This window comes from Pyrgilauda ruficollis, unplaced genomic scaffold (genome assembly GCF_017590135.1).
Source record: "Pyrgilauda ruficollis isolate IOZ18807 unplaced genomic scaffold, ASM1759013v1 scaffold2, whole genome shotgun sequence".
Taxonomy (NCBI): domain Eukaryota; kingdom Metazoa; phylum Chordata; class Aves; order Passeriformes; family Passeridae; genus Pyrgilauda; species Pyrgilauda ruficollis.
The window spans coordinates 1,315,775-1,342,012 of record NW_024519206.1 but is presented as its reverse complement, the minus strand read 5'-3'; the positions used below and the strand labels follow the sequence as shown (position 1 = coordinate 1,342,012).

Below are 26,238 nucleotides of genomic sequence, written 5' to 3'. Positions count from 1 at the left end.
AAGACATCATTCACTAAGACATCATTTATGTACACTTTCTTGCTTATTGGTAAGAACAAATGTTTTGATAATCAAATTAGGCTCACAAAATGCCAAAGGTCATTGTGGTGAGAATTGAAAAAGACAGAAAACAGGACAGGGATTTGTCCCTAGAAGTCAGGTTTTCAGCAAAGCTTAAATTAGGAAGCTCAACACTTTACATTCAGACAAAAAAAAAACCCTAATACTTGTGGCTTCAAGTCTTGCTTATTTCTTTCAGTCATTAAAATACCTTTTTTCCCTGACTGTTATGCAGCTCTCACTTTAATGAGCAACATATTTTAATGAATACTTTTCATTGTCAGCAAGAAAAATTCATGCAGGTCAAAGCTAATTCAGGGTTTATGGACTGTGATATTAAAAGAACATTAGTAGTTCTTAAAACATACAAGAGAAATCCCTGAAAGGCGGTGAGTTAGCACCTACATAGTCCTTCAAGTGTAATGCCTGGATAACCATTTGAGCTATATTGAGCAACATTTGACCAAATGCCCATAGTAGTTTTAAAATACAATATTTTCTGAGAGACTTGTAGCTATGTGGATGAACAGCCCAGCCTTCCTGGTGTTTCAATGAGGCTGGGTGAGTGTACAACCTAGAGCCATAAATGCAGGCATACGACGGCTGCCTGGTGGCCCATGTGCTGCAGAGTGCTTCACTATTTGTTGGCCTCTGAACGAGCTTGTAAGTTAGACACTGACACAGGCTATGCAAAACACATCTAAAGGGTGGGATTGAGAGCAGCTGACACTGTCTGACTTAGGTTCAGAAAGCTCCTCCAGTCTAAGGATGAAGGGGAACACTAATGTGCAAGTGATCTGTGTAAAGATCAGATGACTTGACACAGTTGCCCTCCATTACCAGAGATGGTAGAGAGTTTCTGGCAAAGGATGCTGGGGTAAGTGAAAAGCAGAAATCCACAACATGCCTAGGGAGATTCTCCAGAAAATGTACCATTTACACACAGACTCTGCAAAGGCACTGAGGACCCCAATGACAGGATGCTTGCCAAAAGGACAGAACAGTGATGCTTGTGATGGCCTTTTTTAAGACTTTCTGTGGTGGCAAAGAGGGATTTCTAAATTATTTTCTTCATTTGAGATCCCTTAATTCATGTTGTATTTTGGGAATAGAGGACCTGGCCCTGGATACAGAAGTAGAAGGCTACACAGAACTAGAAAGCTACAAAGAAATTTTTAGTTTACAGAAGATGCACAAAACTCTTGGTTCTGCTCTCCTGGCAGCAAAAGTCTGAAAAAGGCTGAGATAACCTGGAACAGGAGTTGACATGATTTCAGAAGAAAGCTGAAAGCAAACCTGAATTAATGTGTCTTTCCTTTAGCAAGCTCATACTGCTCTATTAGTATAGCCAATTTTGAAAAATAATACACAATACCAGACAGGTTTTATTATCACCCCACACTGATTACACAAATGTTCCTGCTTGCCCTATGTATCAAAGCACACAGTCTATGTATCACGCAGTCATCTGAATTCCCAAGTGTGTATTCAGCATCAATAAAACCGTATTTAGGCTTATTAGGCCAAAAAATCTAAAAATACCAGTAAAAGAAACCAAACTTAGGACATCCCATCTCATGCTTGCATTCAGTGAAGTTCTCCCTATCATCCAGAGGACAGTACAGGCTTCTGTACATTATTGGCTATTTTAAAAACAAAAGGAGGTAATAAATCACTACATGCCATCTCACAGCCTTGGAAATAAACACAACCAAACAAATTACTGAGTTCCATCTGGGTTGACTAGACTGTTCAGGAATCTTAGAACTATTTGTTTTAAAATATTATATTAGAAAAGACTACCTGGTAATATGCACAATCACAGAAGCAATGAGAAATGTCCCTCTTGTGACTTCTGCTGGCATGTCAAAACCTCATCAAGAACAATCTTTTTTATCACTCTTGGTTTGCTATTCATTTCCCTCTTCTAAACCAGATAAAATCCAGCTTTTCACTTCTAACTATGACCTGGGGAAATATTGCACTTTTTAGGTCAAAGCTTTGTAGAGTTTGTTGCTTAAATTGTCAGAAGTTCCAGGAACAAAGTACTGACTTGAGACAAATTTGCATCCCTACAAATAAGGAAAATTTAAATAAAAATTATTAGCTATTTGAATCTGTAGGATTTTCAGGATTATAATAAGATTTACCTCACACAAAGGTTTCTCCTATCTGTCTTTCCTAGAATCAACTGAGTTGTCTCTAAGAGAATTTTAAAACAATCCACTCCAATCCACTCTACTCCAATGCTTTTATAAAGACTTCTAACTTGCTCCTGCATTCTTTACACAAGAGTCTAGAATCTTACCAAGGCAATGTCACACAGAAATGCATATGATACAGCCACTGGAAATGTGCATCACATCATCGCTTAAAAATATATATATATACAGATTTTTCCACTTATTTTCAGCAGAACTGCAAAGGAAAGAGATTGGAGTGTGTTAATTTGCTAACTTCTGTTCTCTTTGATGCTGTTTTAATCATTTTTTGTCCCCTCTGGGTACTACTACAGTCATTTGCAATGAGGAAGGTGCGCTCAATTAACTGAGTATAAAGGCACTCCCTTATGATCAGCTATAGTGGTCTGCTAAGGTTCAGTAAGTGGAAGACTCAGGTTTTTACTTTTGAATGGCAAAAGTAAAAATAAATTCAATTCAATTGAATCTGCTTTTTTTACCTTTCATCAGCACACTTCCATGCTGAAGTAGGTCAGAGTGGCAATTGTTGCCTCACCGATTTTAAAACTCTTGATGTGTTCTCCCTACAATATACATGTTTTCTTGCCCTGTGTGAATCATGAAGACCATAGAGACAATAAATTACAAGTGCACTTATGAAAGTGACATTCTTCTAGAATGAATTTTAACATGCTAATGAAGTTTCTGCATTAACCGTTCACAGTTGTGCATATTATCAAACCATTAAGTGACAAGACTGACACGAAGTAGAGTGAAATGCTGATGCTATATTTAATGTCTGATAACTAAAAAGTCTAATTTAAATAATCAATTTTCAATGCCATGTGTAAAAGACGACCTTAATTTGGCATAACATTATTCTGTCTGGTGCACACCTGCTTGTTCACTGAATGAGGAATGAAAAATAGCACCTTCTCAACCACATTAAACACATCACTTCTTACTTAACATATCTGCTGAAATCCACTTTTAATTCAACTTCACATCAGCAGCATGACCAATTTTAGTGAGTAGGAGAGGGATTTCAAAAGCATGACATTAGCTCTGATTTGCTTCCAGTAATAATAGATAAATTTAAAAGGACTACCACAGCAGGTTTTCACCTTAAAGTCAAAGACTGTTTTCTTCAAACCCCAGTGAGTCAGTGACATGAAGATTCATCATAGCTGGATCTACTACCACAGTTTCATTGCCTGCTTCCTGTGCACCTACTTCTATGGCACTCAACCTCCTGGCTGGACACCTCTAGGTACACACAGGTGCTCCACACCACAGCTTCCCCTGCATCATGTAACAGGTCCTTGTCACATGGGGATGCACGACTGCCCATGCAATCCAACACATCTCCCCACAGAAAACCCCACAAACCTCCTGTCCTTGACACAGATGTTGATGCAATCTCCCAATGGAAAGAAAACAGAAACATGCCAGGGAAGCCCACATTGTTAACACAACTGCCACCTAAAACCTAAAGCATTTTTATCTTACTTTTCAGATATTTTGCTTTTCTAACAAGCACGTGGGTTTGGATTTTACTATTAATAAATGTAGCTACTGCTTAGCAAGAGGCAGTGTGCAGCGCTCTGCTACTGCCAAAGTTCAAGTAGCTTCACTTAAGTGCAGTAAGCCTGATATGGATACCACAGAGGAGCTGCCTAATCCTTGCATGTTCCGAATGCTTCCCCACCCTTTGTGCTTCAGACCATCCTAAAGCTGTAACCAGTTCAGTGATAAATATTAATGCTTACAGAAGACATCAGTTGACAACTACCCTATGGCTTCGACTCAGATTATTAATTTTCACATTAGTCATTAAATGCCAAAATTACTCATCTGACAAAAACAGATTCAACATTAAAAACTGCAACCATTAGTTAAGGACAATGTTCACAGTGCTACAGAGCAGCGAGGAATACATGAATACCATAAATTACTAAGTTCCAGAGATTTCAGATGATATCATTTAACAATCAGTGTATTTCAACATTTTCAATTCAATGTTATGGAGACCACCATTAAACCCTTGGTTTAATAAATAGAGTATTTTTATCATATCTGGGGGTTTTTTTTAACTATATAATTGCTACAAAGTTGACTGGCATCTTCTTGAAAATTTAGCACAGAAAAATGTTGCAGCATCCCGTTATGTGTCACATTCTTTTTAAAATATCTTTTTAAAGTTTTTTGGCAAACTAATTATATTTTTTGCTGAAACATAAGCATGTTTTTACAGAGATTATTGGGCTGCCCTAGGAAACTTAGTACCCAAATCCCAATCCACATTTTGCCATATACCCTGACTCAGTACTGCAGTGATAAAGCACATTTTAAAATGTTCTGGTGGGGGTAGGGCTTAGTTAGTTGAGGTTTTGCTTCAAAAATATCCATCTATTATGCCCAGAAGACTGCTGTACCCTGCTTCCTAGGAGAAAGGGAGGCTCAAAATTGAGATGGGTAAGAGCTGAAGTCTTGAAGGCTCCTGGGAGAAGGCTAAATGTTCTTGTTGCCTGCATACAAAGCTCAACAAGAGGGTCTGCCTATTTCTTCTCAACACTTTTTGGCCCTAGGAAGAGAAAAGGTGCCCAGGGAGAAGAACAAATCAGTGCAGCAATATCAGATAGAATAAGAACAAACTGGAAGTTCCTTCCCCCTCTGGTCACAGCAGACTACAGGAGGCTTCCAAGTTGCCTGAAGTAAAAGATTTTGAGAGCAATTAAGAGATAGGGACAGTTTTTGTCTGGTTGACAACATGTTGTCATTCAGACTGGTGTTCCTGGATTAAAGAAGAGTGGGGCAGATGCAAGTGTCTTTTTATATTGCCAGAGATGAGGGTTTTTTCTGTCAAAAGCTCATCCAAATCGATATTACCTCTAACACTGCAAGCAGAAGAAAAAAGGCAGAGAGAAAAAAATTCAGGATGCTTTTCTCAAAAGACTTCAGCTATCTCAAGGCAGCATCACTAATTAAGAAGCAAATCAGCACTCATTAATAGATTTATTTTTAAGGCAGGGATGCAAACAAGCAATGCAGGCATGACAGATGCAAGCCTTTGCTCTACTTATTCTACCAGTAATAGGAGTTACAGTAAACAAACTCAATTGTGAAATAAATGCACCAAGGCATAAAGATGAAATTATGTGCATTACTGGGAATGTAGTAATATGGAGTAAAAGACAAAGTTAAAATAAAGGTGCTATTTCAAATACTAGAAGAAGCTGAGAACAGTTACATTTTCACAGGACATGCTGAAATGCACAAATAAAAAGACACTTAAATTATGAATATACAACACCAGAGCCATTTATGGACAACTGCAAACAAAGGCTCAGGAGAACCAAGAAGGTAAGAAAAAAGACTGGTGGAAATAGCCCTGTACCAGACAGAAAGAGACATAAATCAGAATGAAGATCATAACACAAAAAAATATAACTGGCAGGGTCAGCTAGTTGCTCTGACCCATTAGAGCTCATGCTGTAGGAAGCAATCCAGATGTTCCAATTGAGCATGAACTATCTCTAAAGGCTGCAACATCTGTAGAAAAGACAGCCAGGAGTACAGATTTCAGTAGTCTATGCCAGGAGGAACAGCACAGGGAGAGTCAGGAGCAAATCTTATACCTCAGTTTGCAATAACACATTTTGCAACTTGGCAAGAACCACACAGTACACATATAAATCAATTCCTATTTCCAGTCATGGACAGGGCTGCAGCAGTAGCTTCCAGCAGAAACATAATTATATGTGGGGCCATGTATTTAAGATTTATTGCTTGCCTTGGATCGTGGAAAAACTGAGAAAGACATCTTTTAAACCAGACAAGAGAAGATGAGGCCATGCGTACTACACGAGGAATTATTAACTGATTACCCTTTTCCTCAACATCTCTAACTATAACACTGTACACAGTATATGAATACATACTTATATATAAATGCTAGACATGCAAGTTTGTTAGCTACCAAAGAGGTAAATAATTGTATATTTGGACCTAATGGAGTTTGCAGAAAATATGGACTGGAAGAACTGCTTTATGCCAATTTCCTTTCAAGCTGATGAAAATGATTCAGGTACCTCACTGTGTTTATGTCATCAGAATGACTAGTTTAACATTACCAGGGACAGGCATTTTTATAACAACATCTTAGCATCACACACAAATTCCTTGAAGTGTATAAAGCCTGATGTTATTTATAAGACTTGTGCCTCCACCCACAAATCATAAAATCTTGGAATCATTACGTGTCAATACAGACATACCAATAAAAATGCTAAACCTAATATTTGTTTTATTCATCTAATCATACTGACCCTGGACTTCTCTTACTGCCAGCTGAGATATTCTTCTTTATACTTACACATACTTATAATATCCTGCTCAGTCTTTATTTAAAATAGTTAAGTGACAGCAAATAGCCTATTTAAAACCACACAGAAAGGCAATGTTAAGCACAGTACCTGAGGGGGCAACAATATGTGTGTCCATCAAAGTAATTTAGATTTTTATTCTATTTATGAGTCTTCATTTAAAAGTAAGCCTGAGGGAGCAATCATTGTCTTTACCTTGCAAATACAGAGAAAATTCAGAAATATAATTAAGCTGAAGATATCCTATAGAAGGCAAAATGCAATTTGTGTCTGCCTTCCTATAAAATACTGTTTAACAGGAACTACTGTACATATTCTTTGGAAAAAGAAAGATGTGTGCTTATGTGGGTTTGTATTTATAATAACTGGCAACAAGCCAGAAAGGAATATCCATCAATAGGCAATACTTTCCTCAAGAACAAAATTAAAACGCAGGGGGTCTTTTGTCATGCTGGGAGAGCATCAATGGCTTAATCCCACAGGTTAGCCCCAGAGAGCCGAGACTAATTTATTGCTACTGGAATATAATTGCTCAACTGGAAGCTTTTAAAATGGATTTAGGGATCACATAACAACCAATTCTGAAGAAACAGTGTCCAAAAGTCTGACTAAAAGTGAAATTACTGAAGGACCTCTAGAAAGAAGGGGCTGGTGGGGAGAGAAGGCTAATTGATAAACCTCAGTTTAACCCTTAGTAATCAGCTGTGGATCCAAACAGACAACTTTGTCCAGAAGCCAAAACCAAAACAAGTCCCAGATCCCCAACTGCATAAGTCAACAAACTGAGTACAGCACAACAAAGCATTAAAATGAAATGGTGAAGAAACACGCAACAAAATGGTTATGAAATAACCATCTTACTTCCTCTGAAACAAAAGAGCAGCACAAGATTTTAATTTGGCATGCTGGTGAAGGTCTGGGAATTTTTAGCATATGTGACTGGGTTTCTGTCCTCCCAGCCAAAGAAATCACTCTCTTGGGCTATTTTTAATTCAGCCTGGAGAGCAGGTATCACACTGAAATTCCCAAGCAGGCTGATTCATTCATTACAATGGTAGGACCTCAAATCATCATGCCTGGTTTTAGTAATTACTGCACTATTAGGACTACCTTTTGTTGCTGGCCTGGCAAGAGAGCCTTCTAAATATACAGAACTGATTTTCATCAATATTATTTAAGAGAAAAAAAAAGTTAATTGTTCAACGGGATTTCTCATGTTTCATCTGCTGATTGAAGTTTCATTTGAAGTTTCATCAACTTCCAAATTTTTTTTCTCCCCCCACCTCCGCCACCCCCACTTTTATTAATAATCCATTGGGAATTTAAAAAACTTGAATTAGCAGTACATCAGGATTCTACATTTAGCTACTCAAATAAATAATTCTAATGTATTTATAAGCTTCAAAGGTGTTTCTGAGCACTGTTAGATGGTACAGATAGCCACAGAAATACATGCAGCAAAATGTGAAAGGGAAATGCTGCTGGGGCAGTTCCCATTGAGGCTTCTGTTTTAAAAGAGAGAAGGTCTTTAAAAGGTATCTCAGGATTCAGAGGAGTGACATACTAGCAAGCCAAATGATCTGTTTATATCCATCCTCCTCAAAGACGAGCTCACTGGGCCTGATGTGATGAAATAAAAGTACAGTTATTTGAATTATTATGTCTTTTTTAGCAAGGCTACAACAACTACTGCATATCAGACCTTGAGGTACACGGCACTGCAGCCTTGGAGTAAGACTTACAAATCTGAAGCGGCACAAAGAATCTTAATAAATCTTCATTTATCCCAAAACTCAAGAGAAATGAAGTTAAAAGTATCCACACAGGGAAATGAAATGCAACCCCCTTGTTTAACAAGCACATTTAACACCTGAAACTCTGCTTAGGAAACTGAGCAGAGAAGAAAGCTCAGAGGTTTCAGGGGTCCTGAAAAGCAGGTCCTACCTCACCCCCTTTAGTGCCACACTCATGGTATGTGAGTGTGATAGTTTGTTTTGGGGTTCTTTTTTTTCCCAAATATATGCAGTAAGGAGGAATTTTCCTTATTTTTTTTAGACAGCAGTAATTCTTACTGAAATTCATATGTTGTAGATGCCACTTTTCACTCAAAGAACACAGAAAATTAATGAAGATACATAATGTGCAACAATGATCAGCTATTGCAGGGAAAAAATAATTCCTTTTTTTTTTTTTTTTTTTTTTTTTTTTTTTTTCTTTTTTTTTCCAACCAAACAGGCTTTCTGGCTTTTCCAGAAAAGAGAGAGAGTTTTCATGAACTCCTACATTTCAGTAAGTTACATCCTGGAATAAAGTTCCCAGTATGACAAGTGAAGACTTAAACACTTCCAAAGTAGAACAACAATGGGACTGATGTCCAAGCACAAGACAATTGTAACAAATATCATCTGAGTGATCTATAATCACACAACACATTCTGCATATCTGGTTGCCTTCCAGTTCATGCTAAAATCATTTCATTGACTTCCCAAATAGTAACTGGATCAAGTCTCTACTCATCCATCTTTTCATTAAGTCCTGCTAATAAACTCTCTCTCTCCTGTGTGATGATTCGCAGTATCTACCTTAGAAGGAAAATAAATTTCCAAAGTGAGATAAGCTAGGAAAATGCTGATCTCATCCAAGAAAGTGTGCAAAAAGATTAAGGAAGATTTTATATGTTCATATAAAAAGCAGTACGTTCAGCTAATACAATCAATTACAGTTCCCTCAAACTTGATGAACCCACACTAATTTACCTAACTGAAGATCTAGCACTGACAGCCTAAAGCATGTTTACCCTGGCCTTTTAGGGCAGTGTAGTCTTAAGAGCAAATGTTTAAATGGAGGGGAGGGATTACTGACACTGTTAACAGCATTCACAGCATTCAAATATTTTGGCTCTGAGTCAATTTTACAAACCTCAGAAATTCTATTGCAGGAATGCTCAAATACTTGAATTTGTAATTATTTTCAAAGAAACCAAATATTTAAAAATACAGTTAATATGCCAGGCATCTTCCCTTTAGCTAGCAATCAGTTTCTATGAAATAGCTGACATGACATTTTTTGCAAAGTTACTGCTACTGCATTTGCCTTGAATGTGTGCTCTTTTTGACTCTTACCTTCACATTCTCTGGATGAAGCCCTCCAGGGTGTTTGTCCATGTACTGACATAAATCAGTGTGCTAAAAGAAAGTCAGATGGAGAAAATTATATTAATATCCATATGACTGCAGCAAGAAATACCCCTCTACTTAGGAGTGGACATAACAAATGGAAAATAAGATTTTTTTTTTCAGCCACACATGTGCAAACATACATTTGTACCTTTACACTTACTTCATTTAACAGCCTTGATAACTGATATGAATATTCAACAAATGCAAATTAATATTTTTTCTAACACCCTCCATTTGGTAGATTAATTACCTGAATCTTAATACTATTTTAAAACTTGTAAGGACAGTATCACCATCAACACCATAAAGATAATATCTAGACATAAGAGGAAGGACCTAAAGGGAGAATCTCACATTCAACTCCCATTGTTCACATTATAACATTGCCCTTTAAATATAATTTTATAGTGATTCTAGATTAAGATGGGTTAAAGGTTTAGAAAATAAAGCTGAAAGGCATTGTATGTCAGAGTACTGAATGGTACTTTCTAGCTCAAAAAGAAGCACATATTATGGACATGTACAGCTGCTAAATACAGATACTTTAGAAAGGAACATCGAGGAAAATTCAAACTTAAGTTTTCACTTCATAGTTACCTATATTTCCTGCAAAAATAGCATGAAACTTTGTCAGAAATTTCAAAAAGACCTTCAATGCATAGATTAATGTTATTTTTAATGAATAAATATTTATAGCTTTTACTATGGAAACACTTTTCTCTGAATTATTCTCTTACATTTCTACACTTCAGCAGCATGGTTTCAGACAAATGGCATGTTGCTTCTCTAATATGCTTGCACAACTCAGCTTCTGGAATTATGTTCAGAATAAAAAAATGCAAAAATATGCCCTTGATTAACCAGCAAATACTCAGAGACAGACTGCCTTCCACATCTGTTTTCTGAACACATCTGGTAAAAATCATCCAACATTCCTTGAAAAGCTACTTGGCAATACCTGCCTCACATACACAAGAGCCCATATAAATACAGGCAGTTTTCAAAGTGAGAGTTTTGGAAAAAAGCTGCTTTCCAAACAGCAGAATGGTGTCTCTGTGCAACATCTGCCAAACCAGGAGGGGTTCTTTTGCTTTCTTTTGCAGAGTTATGCAGACGCATAGCAGAGTTCACACCCAAGACACAAAATTTATTCTAGCCACGAGTATCCTACATAATTGCTTCTGAAATCACAAACCACAAAAACACATTGTGCATGTGGAATTAACATTGCAAAGACATGAAGATGCACAGGATGATTAGGCTCTGCACCAGCACAACTATTTTCACAAATTCTTGCATGGCTTCAAGAGAGCAAGAGCCCTGACTGCAGGAAATTGCTTGAATCCCAAAATGAACAGCATGTGTATCACAGGGGCAGAGGGCATGCTCAAACAGGCAAACCACACTAAATACAACAAAACAGAGATTATTTCAAAATGCAAGATACAGACAGCAATTATTCAATTTATAGCTTACAAATTAGTGAATGCATTTACAAAGAAAATTTTCAGATTAATTAAAAATATTCTACCAGTGCATTGCTAGTGTTAAAGAAGTGCATTTTCCATAAAGATTCTTAATTTTCTCATTTCTGTAAAATCTTCAGCCTTAAGATACAAATTCCTCTTCCATTCTCCCCTTCTCCTCTTCCATTCTCTGCTTCATTCATAGTATTTGGCACTATTTTGTCTTCTGTGTTTTGATTGACTGTGGTGGCAATGAAGCTTTCTGGGACTGCATCAATAAACCATGCCACAAATGGACCAGTCACCCTTCAGTACGCATCACCACATTACACATTTTTGTTTACTGTATGAACACCAAGAAAACATACTTAAACAAAGTCATCTGCTAACCTTGTCATTTGTTTTAATAAACTAACAGGTTCTAAGTACTAATCCCAGCACAACAATCTGCCTTAATATCAGCTGAAACACCATTACTACAGGTGATGGCTGGTGTCAAACAAGAAATTTGTGGGAATCCACTCATTTTAATGGTTATCTGTTATTCATGAGACATGCCAGTCTTTGAATAGCGCTAGCACCTGCAGTGCTCAAAAGTTGTTCAAAGGAAAGCCTGACATTTCACTTTAGAAAGCCCATTAGGGGTGGCCAGGGAAGCCTGGCCCATCCTCAGGCACAGCCATCATGGTCCCTGAGCATGGAACGCTCCTTCGCATGGGCTGGCTCAAGGAATTATCATTTGTTCCCAGTTCAATCTTTCAGCCTTTGTGAACAACAGATGACCTGGTAGGTGGGAGGTTTATTGCCTCCTTCACCTTCTGTTGATTTCTAGGATTTGCAACCACTCAGCTGACAGAAACCAGATCAGAGGAAGACAAACCCAGTGTCCCTTCTGAAGGTCCCATTCCTGAAGCCCCACCACTCCAGCCACACTAACTGCACATTTTTATTCACCAAAAGCTTTTCATTTTATTCAGAGCCACAACTCTAGGAAGAGCAATAAGTCATATTTTTTATTTCCAATATACTTGTAACAAATGGTGAGGATAACCCCATTTTCTTATGCTTATATTTCAGTTACTATTTGGAAGAATTTTCTCCATACAGAAACATCAATGATGATCATGTTTGTGTTATCCATCATTAACTTATTCTTCCTACCCCAAGGATGAAGACAACTGGGAGCCTGATATAACCTTCCACCAACAGTTTAACCATCAAAACCTACAGAAACTGATTGAATATGTCTACCTAAAAGTCAGTGTAAGTAGCAATTCCATCAGAATCCTGGAAACCTTACAGAGTCGATTGTGTTGCAGTCTTTTGGCATTTATTTTTTTCTCTACACACACACTACAGGAATCTGTGGCAAACCTTCATTCAAATGAGGAAGAGAAATTGAATGTATTTTCTGTTCAAATCTTTCTACAATTTGCTTTCATAAAACTAAGTCTTTCTCATAAACATAACAAAACATTATGGTAAGAACTGTGGAAGAAACTTATGATGTTAGAGTACATTGCTCCCCACTTTAAAAAAAAAAAAGGTGGCAACAAAGCAAAGGCATCATCAGCTGCTCCTCTTTTCCAAGGTAGGGACTGAATGCACATTGAATTAAACATTAGTATAGCTGGGAAAACTGACAGTGCTGCAGAGACAGGTCTTTCTAAACCTGTTTTCTCTTTTGGCAGCCAAAGTGTCTGCTCCAGTGCTCGTGCGCACAACTGACATTGAAGAAGACACCACGAATGCAAGTTCAGGAAAGCATTAGAAAAGAAAACAAGAGAGAAAGCTGGATGAAAGAGCTTTTTTAATGGTATTCCATGAAATTTGTACTATATAGATGGAGTCTTTTTCTTCATGCTGTATTTGAAGGTGGAAAACAATGTGCTTTCCCAAGTGGAAGAGTGGCTGCCAGTACAGCCTGCCATACTCTGACAGTGGAGTTTTTGCTGCAGTCACCACCCTGATCTAATAAAATAGATACCCTAAAGGAAAATTCAAGACACAATTACATATTGGCAATAACATAAAACTATACTGAAACAAAGACAAGAAACAGACCAACCAATACACCTTTTACAGTCCATTCTGCACTGTCTCAGGTCAGGGCACCTCACAGGGAAGCAGCATACTGGGAATGGAGCACAGAGACTTCCAAGTAATTGAACACATTCTGATCCCAAGTGGACCTGGCTAGACCAATTCTGCTTCAAGCTAGTTTTTAACAGCTCTATCAGCCATACTGTCAACCCCCAACACACACAAATCACCAAAGTAATACCATGCTGACAGAACATTTGATATTTTAGTTTAAGTTCAAAATCCCATTAGTTCCTGCTCTTTACACTCCACCAGTTTACCCACACCTACATGTACAAATATTCAATTAGCACTCTGCTCCAAACAGTTACACAAAAAACAATAAGCAGAGATAAATCAAGTTTTTATAGAGAAGAACTCAAAAGCTAGGAAAGTCCAGAATTAATGGGGTTTATCCTACCTTTTATTTGTTTCCCCATTGAATGTATATTATGATAACTCCTAAAAACTCATAATTTTTTTCCTTCCCAGGATTAGACATACTCACTGAACAGAATAGGAGATACTTGATTAAAAAACAGCTGTGCTGTTTTACAGTTAGGAGTTTTTCTCCTATTCTCAAACAGCTTGCAGAGTCTGGGTTTTTTACTACTTTGAAGACAGAAATAAACTCACAGGTTTTCCTACCCTGTTTATAGCTATGCTAGTGACATGCTTTCCAAACACAGAATAATTTCATAGCAATGCAGGAGACGTAGGGCATTACTTCCTTTTATCAGATAGAGACTCCAAGCAAAAACAAAAAAAAAAAAATCCTAAGAATCACTGATCTGGGTGATTCTGTTCAACTTTGGTTTTGACTTTTCAGAGTATTTGCCACTATTTTGTTTTGACTGAATATGGTGGTGATGAAAGATATTCTGGTCTTCAGGTGCATCCTTCAGCCCCCCACACCCCCTTACTTTTTGCTGTCTCTGCTGGGCAATGTGGTTTGTCCTAAGCTAACACCTGGTGGACATTGCAGAGGGAACTGTCTGGATTCTCTCATTCCAGAGATGGATTAGCTGACATGTTGCTATTGATTTTGATGTACACTGGCCTGAAAAGGAATATAAAATGCATTGGCAAATATTTCAATGCATATTAACAATAAATCTAAGCATAGTCATCCACCCAATCATTGTGTCCTTCTCAGGCCATGCTGAGAGCCTTTTCTCAACTACTTTGCAACACTGGCTTCAGTTACAGCTGTTAATGTGTAATGCTTTTGCAAAGGAGCAAAATTTTGTGCTGAATAGCACAAACCTGTAACCTACTTTGCAACACTGGCTTCAGTTACAGCTGTAAATGTGTAATGCTTTTGCAAAGGAGACTGAGAACCTCACGCTGAATAGCATAAACCTGTAATGACAGCTGGTGATGACAATTCTCAATACAGCAAGGGTGGAACCCAGTTCTCTACAGCATTATTACCTAACTTGTCTTGAAATGATACTTTGAATGAGGCAGGAACCTCAGAAGACATCCATAGTTCCATATTCACAAAAAACGAGATAAATTCAACAACAATCACATGCCTTCACCACATAATCCTCTGCAGAGCTGCACAACAGGCACTTCCACAAGGGTGAAAAAAGGAGATTGCCCAGGCCATCTTTAACTTGCTGTCTTCCAATTACAAGAGCCTCACTTTCCCACTTCAGTAACAAAACATTATTTTCTGCAAAACCTGTTATGCGTTAAGTGAACAACTCGATCTCTCCTCCCACTACTGGCTTCTCCAGAAACAATTTCACTTTGTCAGAAATGAATAGCTACAATATTGAAGTGAGACACTAAAGTCTTTGACAAGAGAGGAGGAATCTTCAAAGACATAGCTCTTAAGTACAATTATGATTTTTCTAAAGCTTAACACTTGACCAAATTTGGGGCAATTTTCAAAATAATAGTCTAATGCTACCCACAGCACAAAGGCTACTCATCCCCTAAATTCCAAATCCATACTGTACAGATTGAATATTTAAAATGAGGGTCCTCCAGATAGAGGTTCAGGGTATCTTGGCCATTTTCAATGAAAGTAAAAAGTAAGTATAGGTAATCTGAGACAGGCTTTAGCATTTTTGCCTTAAAATAATTGTATTTCACTACTGTGTGCCAGCAGATCACTACTCCAGGGCTGCACCTTGACTTCAGGTTCTGGCACACACAACTACATCTCCTTGAGAAGGCCCTGTCCAGCCTTTTCGTTACCTTCTCTCAGCACATTAAAACACAAACTGTTTCCTCAGTGCATATCTCAAGTAACAAGGTCTCCATTAAGAGACCCATGATCCTTCCTGGGGTAGATGGAACAATTTTTAGATGGAGCAGAGACTGCCCAGTGCTTCCTAGGATAGGGGCTAGAAAACCCATAGTCAGCAATGCTGGCTCACCCAGTCTTGTTTCCAAACTGAATATAGAAGCACATCAGTCAATGCACATTTTGACCCAAACTTAAATTATTTGCAAATATTTTCCTCCCTGTGATAGAAGTACCACAATTCCTACAGGTACCTGAACATGACAGAGATTAAGTTACTTTTCCAACATAACTGCTCATAGTCTAAACAAAAGTCAACAGAGTCATACAAGAACAAAAAAAAAAAAAAAAAAAAAAAAAAAAAAAAGAAAAAAAGAAAAAGCACACTTGCTCAGACTCTCTCTGTAATATTTTTCTCCCCTACCATCAACAATCTCATTTTCTCCCTATACCATCAACTACCCTGACAACTTCACAAAAAGTATGATTCACTTATGAAATATTGTCTTCCAGACTCACATGAAGAAATTAATTGGGGTTTTGATTTAGACTTGGGGCAACACATAATTGTATGAAGGTAATGTTTATTCAGCAAGACTCTGGTTTATAAGTAGACACATGTGGGTTTATGTTTGTGAGCATACTGGGTATAAGCATCTGCTGAAGGGAAAAGAATACTGGCTGATATTTATACAGGTGAAGCAAGGTTTATATACATTACATCCTAGGTCTGGAAAAGAGAGAGTACGGAAACAAAGGGAGGGGGCGGGGGAAGACAAATGTTGATGATTCTTCCCTTCTCCTCTTGAAGGAATTCTAATTATGAATAGATGAGTAGCCCACAAACTAGAAATGTACTCAGATTTGCTCTGTGCTTCACTTTGACATCAACTGTTTTGCTCAGCTATTCCTGCTCAGAAATCAGACTCTGCTACCAAACACAAACCTGTTCAGACAAAGGATGGGACGTTGCCTTTCAAAGGCATGGCTACTGACATGAAATGATCTCTACTTTACCCACCCTTCTCCATAATAGCAACATGACTGTCATTCTCTTCTAATTAAATTAGTCGCTTCTACTTCCCATGCAATACATTCCCTTTCCCTCCTCTTCCTCAGTCATGATAAATCTCCATGTGACTTAGGCATCCCATAACTCTGCCTAATTGGTTTCAGCTGTCATTTTTGAAGCTGAAATGCACGGAGAGCCCGGGGCTTGTGAATGGAACAGGAAGCACTTCCAACTTCATTCCCATCATGTAAAACCAGCAATGTGTAAGAGCCCTCCCATTAAAACAAAAACGGGAGGATTTGGCTGCCGGCAATGCCATCGTGCAGCAGACAGATTGTGCTGCTCCACTGAGGCAGCGAGGCTGTTGTGAGCCATTCCTCTCTGTTCAAAGGAGAGCACACATTATTTATGCCCTAGCAGCTTTCCCGACTAAAATACTTCCCCTTTTGTCACCAACAAATTCTTAAACTGATAATATAATTTACCAATAAAAGGATGGGCACCAGGAATATTTAAAGTGACAGGAGAACAAAAAAAGCTAATTCCTTTTAAATGGCATGTATCCTGCAACACAAGCATTCTGCAGATTACTGTGCCACCGTTTAAATTTATTTCATGTCACTGGTATCTTCAAAAGTGTCACAGACTTTTATTTTCATGTATTTCAGCGGCTTTGTATTATTCAATCTTTTCCCTCTATGAGATGACACAGTGTTACCCATGCTAACAAAAAATACCCTACAAGGTATCTGGGTGATACCTAAGCAACTTCCAGCAAAACAGCAGCAGGCAGCAGCACCAGCTGGGCTGAGCAGCAGGGGAAAGATCTATATTAGGGATTCAAGGAAGAAAAAACTGCCCCACAAGACACTCGTAATGAAAACAATTCTGCTAGCAGATGTTTTTAGTGCCTTGGATTTCTCTCACACTGTCAATAAAGATAAGCATACTTCAAAATACATGAACAATACTATATAAAAAAGGAGACTAGGTGGCGGGAGAGTACATAATGCAGATAGAAACATATCTGAAAATCCCAGAGAGAAAAAGGGATACTCAGTTGTCTGATTTTTGGCTGTTGCTAGAAAAGATACATTTATTTATGGATACAAAACCCCTGTTCATTTCACAGAGAATAATCTGGTTCCTTACAGACAAGTGAAACACACACCACTAAGGAAAGAATTGCTGAATGAACTAAAAGATCTTCAATAAAATGCAGCTTTCTAAAGATGCCAGTTTATCCTCCTCCTTATTCTCTGTCCACCTTAATAATTCTATCAGCTTTGTGTTCTTAGTAAATCAGGTTGAGACAAAACCCACTTAATTTAGTGAGATTATCTGAACAAAAGTGACTGCAAAAATATGTAGGAGTTCCTGCTTAGTGTGACCAAAACCTAGCACCAAATCATCAGCTTGTGCAAACTGTGATGGACTTAGAGACCTCAAAATGAACAGAGTTGAGACAATTTTTGCAAGCTGTAACACATGTGCCCGCAAAGATGGGCATGTGCACTTTTTCTCTAATTTGTTATGCCACTGAGCTTCCACAACACTGACCACCATATGCATGTAAAACAAACAAACAAACAGAAATATAATACTAAAAATTTGAAGATACAAGAAAATTTCTTGTTAGAGCATGGAAGATACCCATAGGCTCATGGTGAGAGTACATGCTCCAGGACCATGTAAGCAGAGCACATACATGGCAGGGAGGCTGACAATCCACATACAGCCACACTAGTCAAGTATCCACATTAATACTGGCATGGCACTGACCATGGATAATTCAGTTGTATCCACACAAGCTCAGCTGGCACAAGAGCCCTTCTGTGGTGGTGTGTGCCAGGCAAGAAAACAAACACCATCTTCAGGGCAGGAAAGGACCAGTGCAAAGCCTTCCTTTAAAGACTTCCACATCCCACACAGACCTCTCTTTCACACTGGCTGAGTGATTTTTTTCCTGTTACGTATCCTAATCCTAACTGTCCATGAATGATTGTAAGATTAATAAAAATTTTATTGGGAAAAACTCAGTTCAGATGCAAGGCACACAAAATAAAAATGATGTTTCCACAAATTAGATCCTCTTTAATCAAAGCAGTAAAGCAGAAACAATTAATAGGGTTTTTTAACTTTCAAGAGCTGGCTGTTTATTACTCAAGCTTGGTTCTTGGTTCCTCCTATTTGCTATTTCTTAATTATCTTTTACATCATAAAACTATAAACATAAAAAAATATCTGCAGTTATTGATTTATTCATTCTGACTTCAGGATTTTTACTACTTTTATTTTTCCTGAACTGCTCACCTAAGTTTCTGTTTTTAAAGATTGCATAGATGTATTTTTTATCAATACGACTAAATTATTACAAAGCTACATACTTCATTCAGGAAGGAAAAATCTATTTTTATGATTTAGAATTATCTAATCATCACTCTCCAAACAGTAAATTCTGGACTGGTGGTTTGTTTATTTGTTTTTTCAATCTGCACTGAATAAATCAGAGCTTCACATTTTAAGAGGAATTAAGAGTTACAACCCATATTATTAAAGACAGCCTGAGGAAAAAAAAGTTTAATTAGAGTGGACAGTCTTTAGTGCAAGCTGAGATACTGTCAGGTGTCACCTCAGAGGGAACTAGGCAATGTCAGTTTATGATGGAAATAAAAAGATAAGGAATATGTGGGATGCCATCAGAACTACTGATGATAGAGCTGCGCATAAATCTATAACAGAAATAATTAATTACTAAAAAAAGACAAGCAAAAAACCAACAAACACTAACAAACAAAAAGCACACAACTAAAAGAATTTTTTAAAAACTTTGTTTAAAGTAGCAAAATAAACTGATATATTTTTTCTTCAGTTCCTGACACAGGAAAGCAACAGTGTATTAACTTCACTGAAAGACTAAAACTATTCATATTTTGCTGATGAAAGTTATGATGCAGAAAGATACATATAGAAAGGACTTAAAAAATAAAAAATAATAATCTTACCTATATCTACTACCAATGACAAAATTCTGTTGATTATTTGCCTAAATTGTTCTTTAAAAATTGACAGTATTAGACAAACCATCACCCCATAGTAGCTTCTGAAGTGCTTTATTATTGTTAGCATGGAAGGGGCATTCCTTGACTTTAATCTTTCTCTTCCTTACTGTAATTTCAGATTTTCTTTTTCCTCCTCTTAACCATTCACATAGAAATAGGTCACTGACTTTCTCTATGATATATTTAAAGGTTGTAAATGTCTCATCCTTTTTTTATCCCCCACTCTTAAGAGCCCTACTTACTTTGACTTTTCCTTAGAAGGCTTTATCCTCGATGTTTACTCACCCTTGTCTTTTTCCCCCTCAGGTCTCCAGCTGATTCATGTCTTTCTTGTGTGTACAAATTTACCCTTTAGGATGGTAGCCTTACCTATATCAAGTAGAGTGTCATCACTGGCATGTCTCCTATGCACATGCATCTTACTGCATGAATGTGTTTTTAATGTACTGCAATGATACTTGCATTTTTATCTGTAATTTAGGAAAACTAATTGGGAACTGTCAGAAAGTAGAATACCTCATGGGATTTCCAGTATTCCATCTGTCAGCTCAACTCTTGATGTTTCTTATGCTCTGATTTTGTTGTGTATTGTTTTGGTTTTTTTTTTTTTTAATACTTACATTGAATGCAAGTGTTAATACTTAATATAAAGAAGAAGAAATAATAGATTCTAATTATTAAATGGTGCACAGCACACCACAAATATAATCAATATTTACCACCTGTTAGTAAACTGTACAAAAATTGGTCATTCAGATACACACAGCCTTCCAGCCTGTTGGACTGTAAATCTTGATTAATTGTATTAATACACCTATTCATCAGCATGTGCCCTCCATATGAAATCTACACAACGTGTTGAAATCCAGCAAAGCCAGGATCACAGAATCACAGAACGTGCTGAGTCGGAAGAAATCCACAAGGACCATCAAGTCCAACTCCTGGCCCTGCACAGCATCGTCCCCAAGAGTTACACCATGTGCTCAAGAATATTGCATGAGTAACATCTGCCCTTGCTAGACAGTGTAAACTTAGCCTAGGAGGAGTATTTTTATTTAAATTAAAATAAATTTTTCATTCCTTCTTTCCTACCAATTCCCATGTCTGGCAGAAACTTTATCTCTCAGCAAAGCACTAAACACTTTCCTTCTGAAATCCCACCTCAATCCCTCCCTTCTGAAGCCTATTTTGTTTGCATTTCCAGCCTATACTTGGACATCAGCAGCACCTGCCTCTGATCTACTCATTAAAACTTGAAAAACAAGGCTTTTCCCAAGAGCACTATTCCCTTACTGCTTCTTCTCGATAGTACAGGATTTCCTTTCTCCCTGTTTACTCTCAGCCTTGATCTGTCACCTTTTTGACTGCAATTTAAGCAATGCAAGTTAAGGCAAGCCTGGGGCATGAGGCGTGGCTAAACCACAGGGGAGCAGCTCCGTCTCTGGTCAAGGTAAACAAAACTACCAAATTCAACTGCTCCATGCTGGGGGCCCTCGGTGGCTGCTCCTGGCCAGGGAGGACAAGCACGTTCCCAGCAAGCAAGGGTGGCTGCAGGCACCTGGCTTTTTGCAGAGCTTCACTAGCTTTCAGTTCTTGCTTACCATAGCTGGACAGGCACCTTGATTTCAAGTGGGAAGAAAACCACCCATCATTTCACTTTCACACCAAAATAATGTAATTCAGGCTCCAAATAAGTTTCACTTTAAGTCAAGGATTAGAAGACTCCTCCTTCCTTCCTGTGACCGGTTTCTCCCTAGGTATTACACATCACTGAAGGATCCCAGGGATAACAGCTCAAAAGCTGCTGTGAGATACTACTGATTTTCCATGCTCTCTCACCCACTAAAAAAAAATGGCTTTTTTTCTTTGTTTTCACAAACAGTCAATGCCATCATACCTTTAGTTTCAACACTTGCTCCCTAATAAAAGAAATAAAAATGGAAAAACAATAATAGTCTTCAATTCAAATCATCAAAGTCACAAAAAAATTGAAATTTTTGCAATAGAAAAATTTTTGATCCTTGCAAGTGATTAATTTTGCATACCTTTTTACATTATACTTTCTAAGTATTATGTAAGACAAATTTGTCCCAAGACAAATTCAAAATCTCAGCTGTGTAATTCTTAATTCTGATAAAGAGTATATATGTCAATTTCCAATAAGCTCTAAAATGAGAAGCTCACCCCTATTTTTTTCTTACAGGAAATGGAAGGGAAATGTAACTAATGAACTTTATTAAGAAAACTCATTGTATAACAACCTATTTTAGCTGCTGTAATGAAGCAATGATAATTAAATGTTCTTCTTTAATGGAAAGGAATTTTTAGAAGCAAAAACATACACAAATATTAAAATAGGCAAGGCAATTGAAAATGCTTGGGTTTAAGTTACATTATTAGATTACTCTGGAGCTTTTTCACTGTTGAGGAAGACATAATATTGCTCATTACTCATCCTTCCAATTATAAGTATCTGTTCTTGTTGCAAAGCTAGTTCATAAATATTGAAAGCATGATGTAAAGTATTGCCATACTAGCTCACTTTTGCATGCCTGGAATAGGATGAGCTGCGGGTTCATTTATTGATAATAATAGACTTACATAATTATGCATAATACTAAATTCTACCAAGCCTGTAGCAAATATATTTTGCTTAGGATTGCCTTTCAGCAATTATAGGTTTCTAAATTCAGTCATCTTCCTTCTAAATAAACAAGTGAAGCAGCAAACGGCAGCAGCTAATGATCATTTTAGAGCGAACAGATGTGAAGGCATCTTCAGAGATCTCACCTATAAAATCCACCACCTCCCTGGGCAAAGCTGGCCCTACCAGTGACACTGGCACTAGAGCCCCCATCCCCATGAGATCACCTAAACTAACACCTAACCAGAGCCTGGTGAGGAAGGGAACAAAACCTTTGTGAGCAGTCGCATGCCTCCACTGAACTGTAAAGCTGAACTGACCTTTTACTTCAGTCTCAGACAGCAGATGTAAAGTGTGTCAAAATTTTATTTTCAGGTCTTGCTTAGCACATCCCAGTTAACTATGCAGAAATAATTTTCTTTACCATTTATACATGAAAGACTATCAGCCATAGAGGTTTTGTAGGGGAAATTCCAAGCAGCTCACACTCAAAACTCCCTAGGTAATAATACCTCTCAGTCATCCAGTGATAAAACTGCGCTCTAAGCATGCTTTGCAATATGCTGATGTAAGAGTCAACATATGCCTTAGTAACAAGATGCTGTATTCTAAGCTATTTTGACTAAGTTCTTTCATTCAAAATGAGTAAGCTCCCTTTCTCTTCTTCCACATAAATGTACAGCTCCACATCCACCACCAAAATGTTTATATGTAGAATAAATTAGTCCTGATCTTCAACTGTCAGAGAGAATTTTCAAAGACTGACTTTTCTTGATTTTGCAGACCACCAAGGTTAAAGTTAAAAAACTCTGTCATGTCTTCACCTGACAGACATACATATTTAAAAGAAAACTAATTTGAGGGACCAAGAGAATTTGATGACTGCCATGTTCCCTTTCAGAGGCTATTCTCCTTTCAGCATTTAACTTACTACCATAATGCATTTTGCAATTTAAGGTGCCACATGAAATTAAATTTCATTCTACTCTTTCAGGGTCAATGCTGAAACCAAACACCTCTGATAACCTCAGACATTTCACCAGTATTATTTTCCCTAAGGAATCATCACCAACCTAGCAACCCAAAGTTTCCATTTTCTGAGAACTCTCGGATCACTAACTGTTCATTCCTAATTTAGTCAAGATAACTCACTCACATGTCTTTTATTATGTTTGAAAAGGTCAGTAGTGATCAATGGCAATAGTGTATCAGTTCCATGATATCCCTTTATGAAATAAATCAAATTCAATCCCTTCTAGGTTAGGATTCAGTCATTTAAAAACGTACACCACCATGTAATTTTAATCACATGAACATTTTGACTTCTTTCAGTGCAAATTACCCATATGATTGAGCTAAACCGTGTACAGGTGTTAAAATAACAACAAACTAGACATTACAGATACAGAGCTCAGTAACACCAATTACACAGATAGATTGCATACTCAACCAGCCAAAATTTGTACATTTAAATGGGCACCTGTAATTTTTACCTCTGCACATTCACACCATGCGCTGAATGGAAGCTTTATAACCAAAGGAACAAATGAGATCCATGCAATCGTGCAATTAAAACCTGTATCATGCACACCCACAAGAATTCATTTCAGGTTATGTGGCCATTCTCAAGCATTATCAGATAGCATTCACTGTTTGATCAGACTACAACTTTACATTCCTGAACAATGAAAACAGACTTGTTAAGAAATTCTGTCATCTCAAGGCACAGGAGCATGTTACAATGTCATTATTATACAGTCTTTATGCTGTTTGGAGAGAATAAGGTATCCTTCCCTTCTTCCCCAGCAGCGCCTTGAGAGACTGCCTACCAGCCTAAACACTAAAATATTACTTGGATCAGTTGCTAGAAACCATTACTAAATGAGATTCTCAAACAGTCTCAATAGCTACCAAACACCATGGGAACCAAAAGGTGCAACCTCCAGCAGGGTTGGTCCCTCGTTGAAAAACAGCTTAGTGAATCCAGAATGTGCCACTGCATGAAGCTTAATCTGTGTCTGTACATGGCTGGGAGCCAGAGTCTTAAACAACCTGTCTTAAACAACTTGTCTAAACAACCTTACTGGATATAAAATCCAGAAACTTGCATCAGTGTAATAAGTAAAATGTAAAATCCATCAATTTGAAACTAGTGTAATAGGCAAATCCATCTATTTTAGGGAGAAACATATTCTATACATCTAATTTCTCAACCAGTTCCAAAGAATACAGCTAAATACAGCTGCTGATAAATGGAATTGCAAAATGTATGCACGTAAAGATATGCAAATAAGTGTACATTGACCATTATATAAAATTAAGTATCAAGGCTTATCCTATGTTAATTCAGTGTGCAAGTCAGGAGCAGGAAAATTACTGAATTTTAAAAAAGGAATTAAATTTTTATTACTGTTCTAATACCTGAGGTAAAAAAATACATACTGTACCACATGCTCAGCAGGCTGCTGCAGCTGAATACCCTCACCCTCAGAGTGCAGCACATTTACGTAAATACACAAGGTGAATGGCTTCTCCAGACAGGATTCTGTGATGCTGTGTGCATTATCATGTAAAAATTAAGGCCTGCCCCCAAGAAGCACACAAAATAATTCCATCTGTCTTAAGCAGAGTTGTATTTAGAGAACTGCTAGCAATCACTGTACTTTATAAACAGAGTGTCTTACAGACCATAATACAATAACTCATATTATACCAAAAATCTAATGGTGTCTAAAGTCATTTGTTTCTTTTAAATTACATGCTCTTGGACCCATCTGTGAAAACTGGGAGGTTAATTATGATAGCACATTGCATAATTCCACAGCTAAATGCTGAAGTAGTTCTACATAAATGCCATATGTTTGTCTTAGAAAAACTAAAAAGATTAATTAGGAGGCCAAGGCCAGTACTTTGGAAAGTAATACTCTCAACACTATTACATCCTTACACTACCTACTATGTAAATTGAAGTTTTAATTAATAGGTAAAGCATTAGTTATGGAAAAACTAAAAAAAAATCCCAAATTCTAAATTGCATGCATCACACATTTTTTTACTGATATTGCTTATAAAAAGACACTCTGCGCAAGCCACTCACAAAAAAAAAGGGCAATTTAAACTTGATATAAGCTTTGCATCCAGGAGCTACCTGTTAAGCATTTCAGTCCTGCTCTTCCCTACATTATTCTCACCTATTTAAAGTTACCTGCTCACATCAATAAGGAACAAGCTCCAATAAACAAGCTATAACTATGAGGCAGAGTAAGTTTGAAAAGTCAGCTCAACAGCCTAAAGTCCTTCACGAGCCTGGAAGCCTCTTCTCCATCTCTGAATCTGGTTTAGCCCAGCTTTCCACTTTTAGCCTACTCCACTAGAAAGCAAAATCTCTTATAGCCATCACTCTCCTGAAAGAAGTAAAGGGTTATTTTGGCCTGATTTACAGATCATTTATGATAAAGAGAGCACTTCCACAAAATTCAATACACTCTGGACCATATCTGGAACATACAGTCACTTTACTCACCACATATTCAAACACAAGTGTCAAGGTCTCCTTGGTGTGAATGATGTCATGAAGCAGCACAATGTTTGCATGTTTCAATCCTTTCAAAAGAGAAGCTGAAAAGCAAAACATACAAGTTATCTTAAAGAGTATCCAGATATTTCATATGGATTTGCTCTCCTTTTTTTAGTGACTTAAATGAGCTTCATAACCTGACAACCAATAGTTGTACTTTAGTATCTTCTATGTTCATGAGTTCCACACATCCAGTTTTTGAAGATCACACCTTTCCATTCAATGCCATTTTCTCCACCTTGCTTGTCAAACTCAGCCTCACTCTGAGGCCAAAATGAGCTGGAGCAAGAGATACTTTCTTTACACAGCCTCCTGTAAGTGAATCACTCTT

General features: G+C 37.5%; 1 protein-coding gene across 1 annotated transcript in view; it reads right to left on the bottom strand.

Annotated features, from left to right (window-relative positions):
* The window catches only part of CDK14 (cyclin dependent kinase 14), a 313,331-nt gene that overhangs the window by 155,099 nt on the left and 131,994 nt on the right, over positions 1-26,238 (bottom strand). Inside the window, exons 6-7 of the mRNA XM_041466561.1 lie at positions 25,854-25,948; positions 9,748-9,810 (exon numbers count right to left, since the gene is read on the bottom strand). Coding sequence (XP_041322495.1) covers positions 9,748-9,810; positions 25,854-25,948 — 158 coding nt within the window. The remainder of the gene's footprint in view (positions 1-9,747; positions 9,811-25,853; positions 25,949-26,238) is intronic.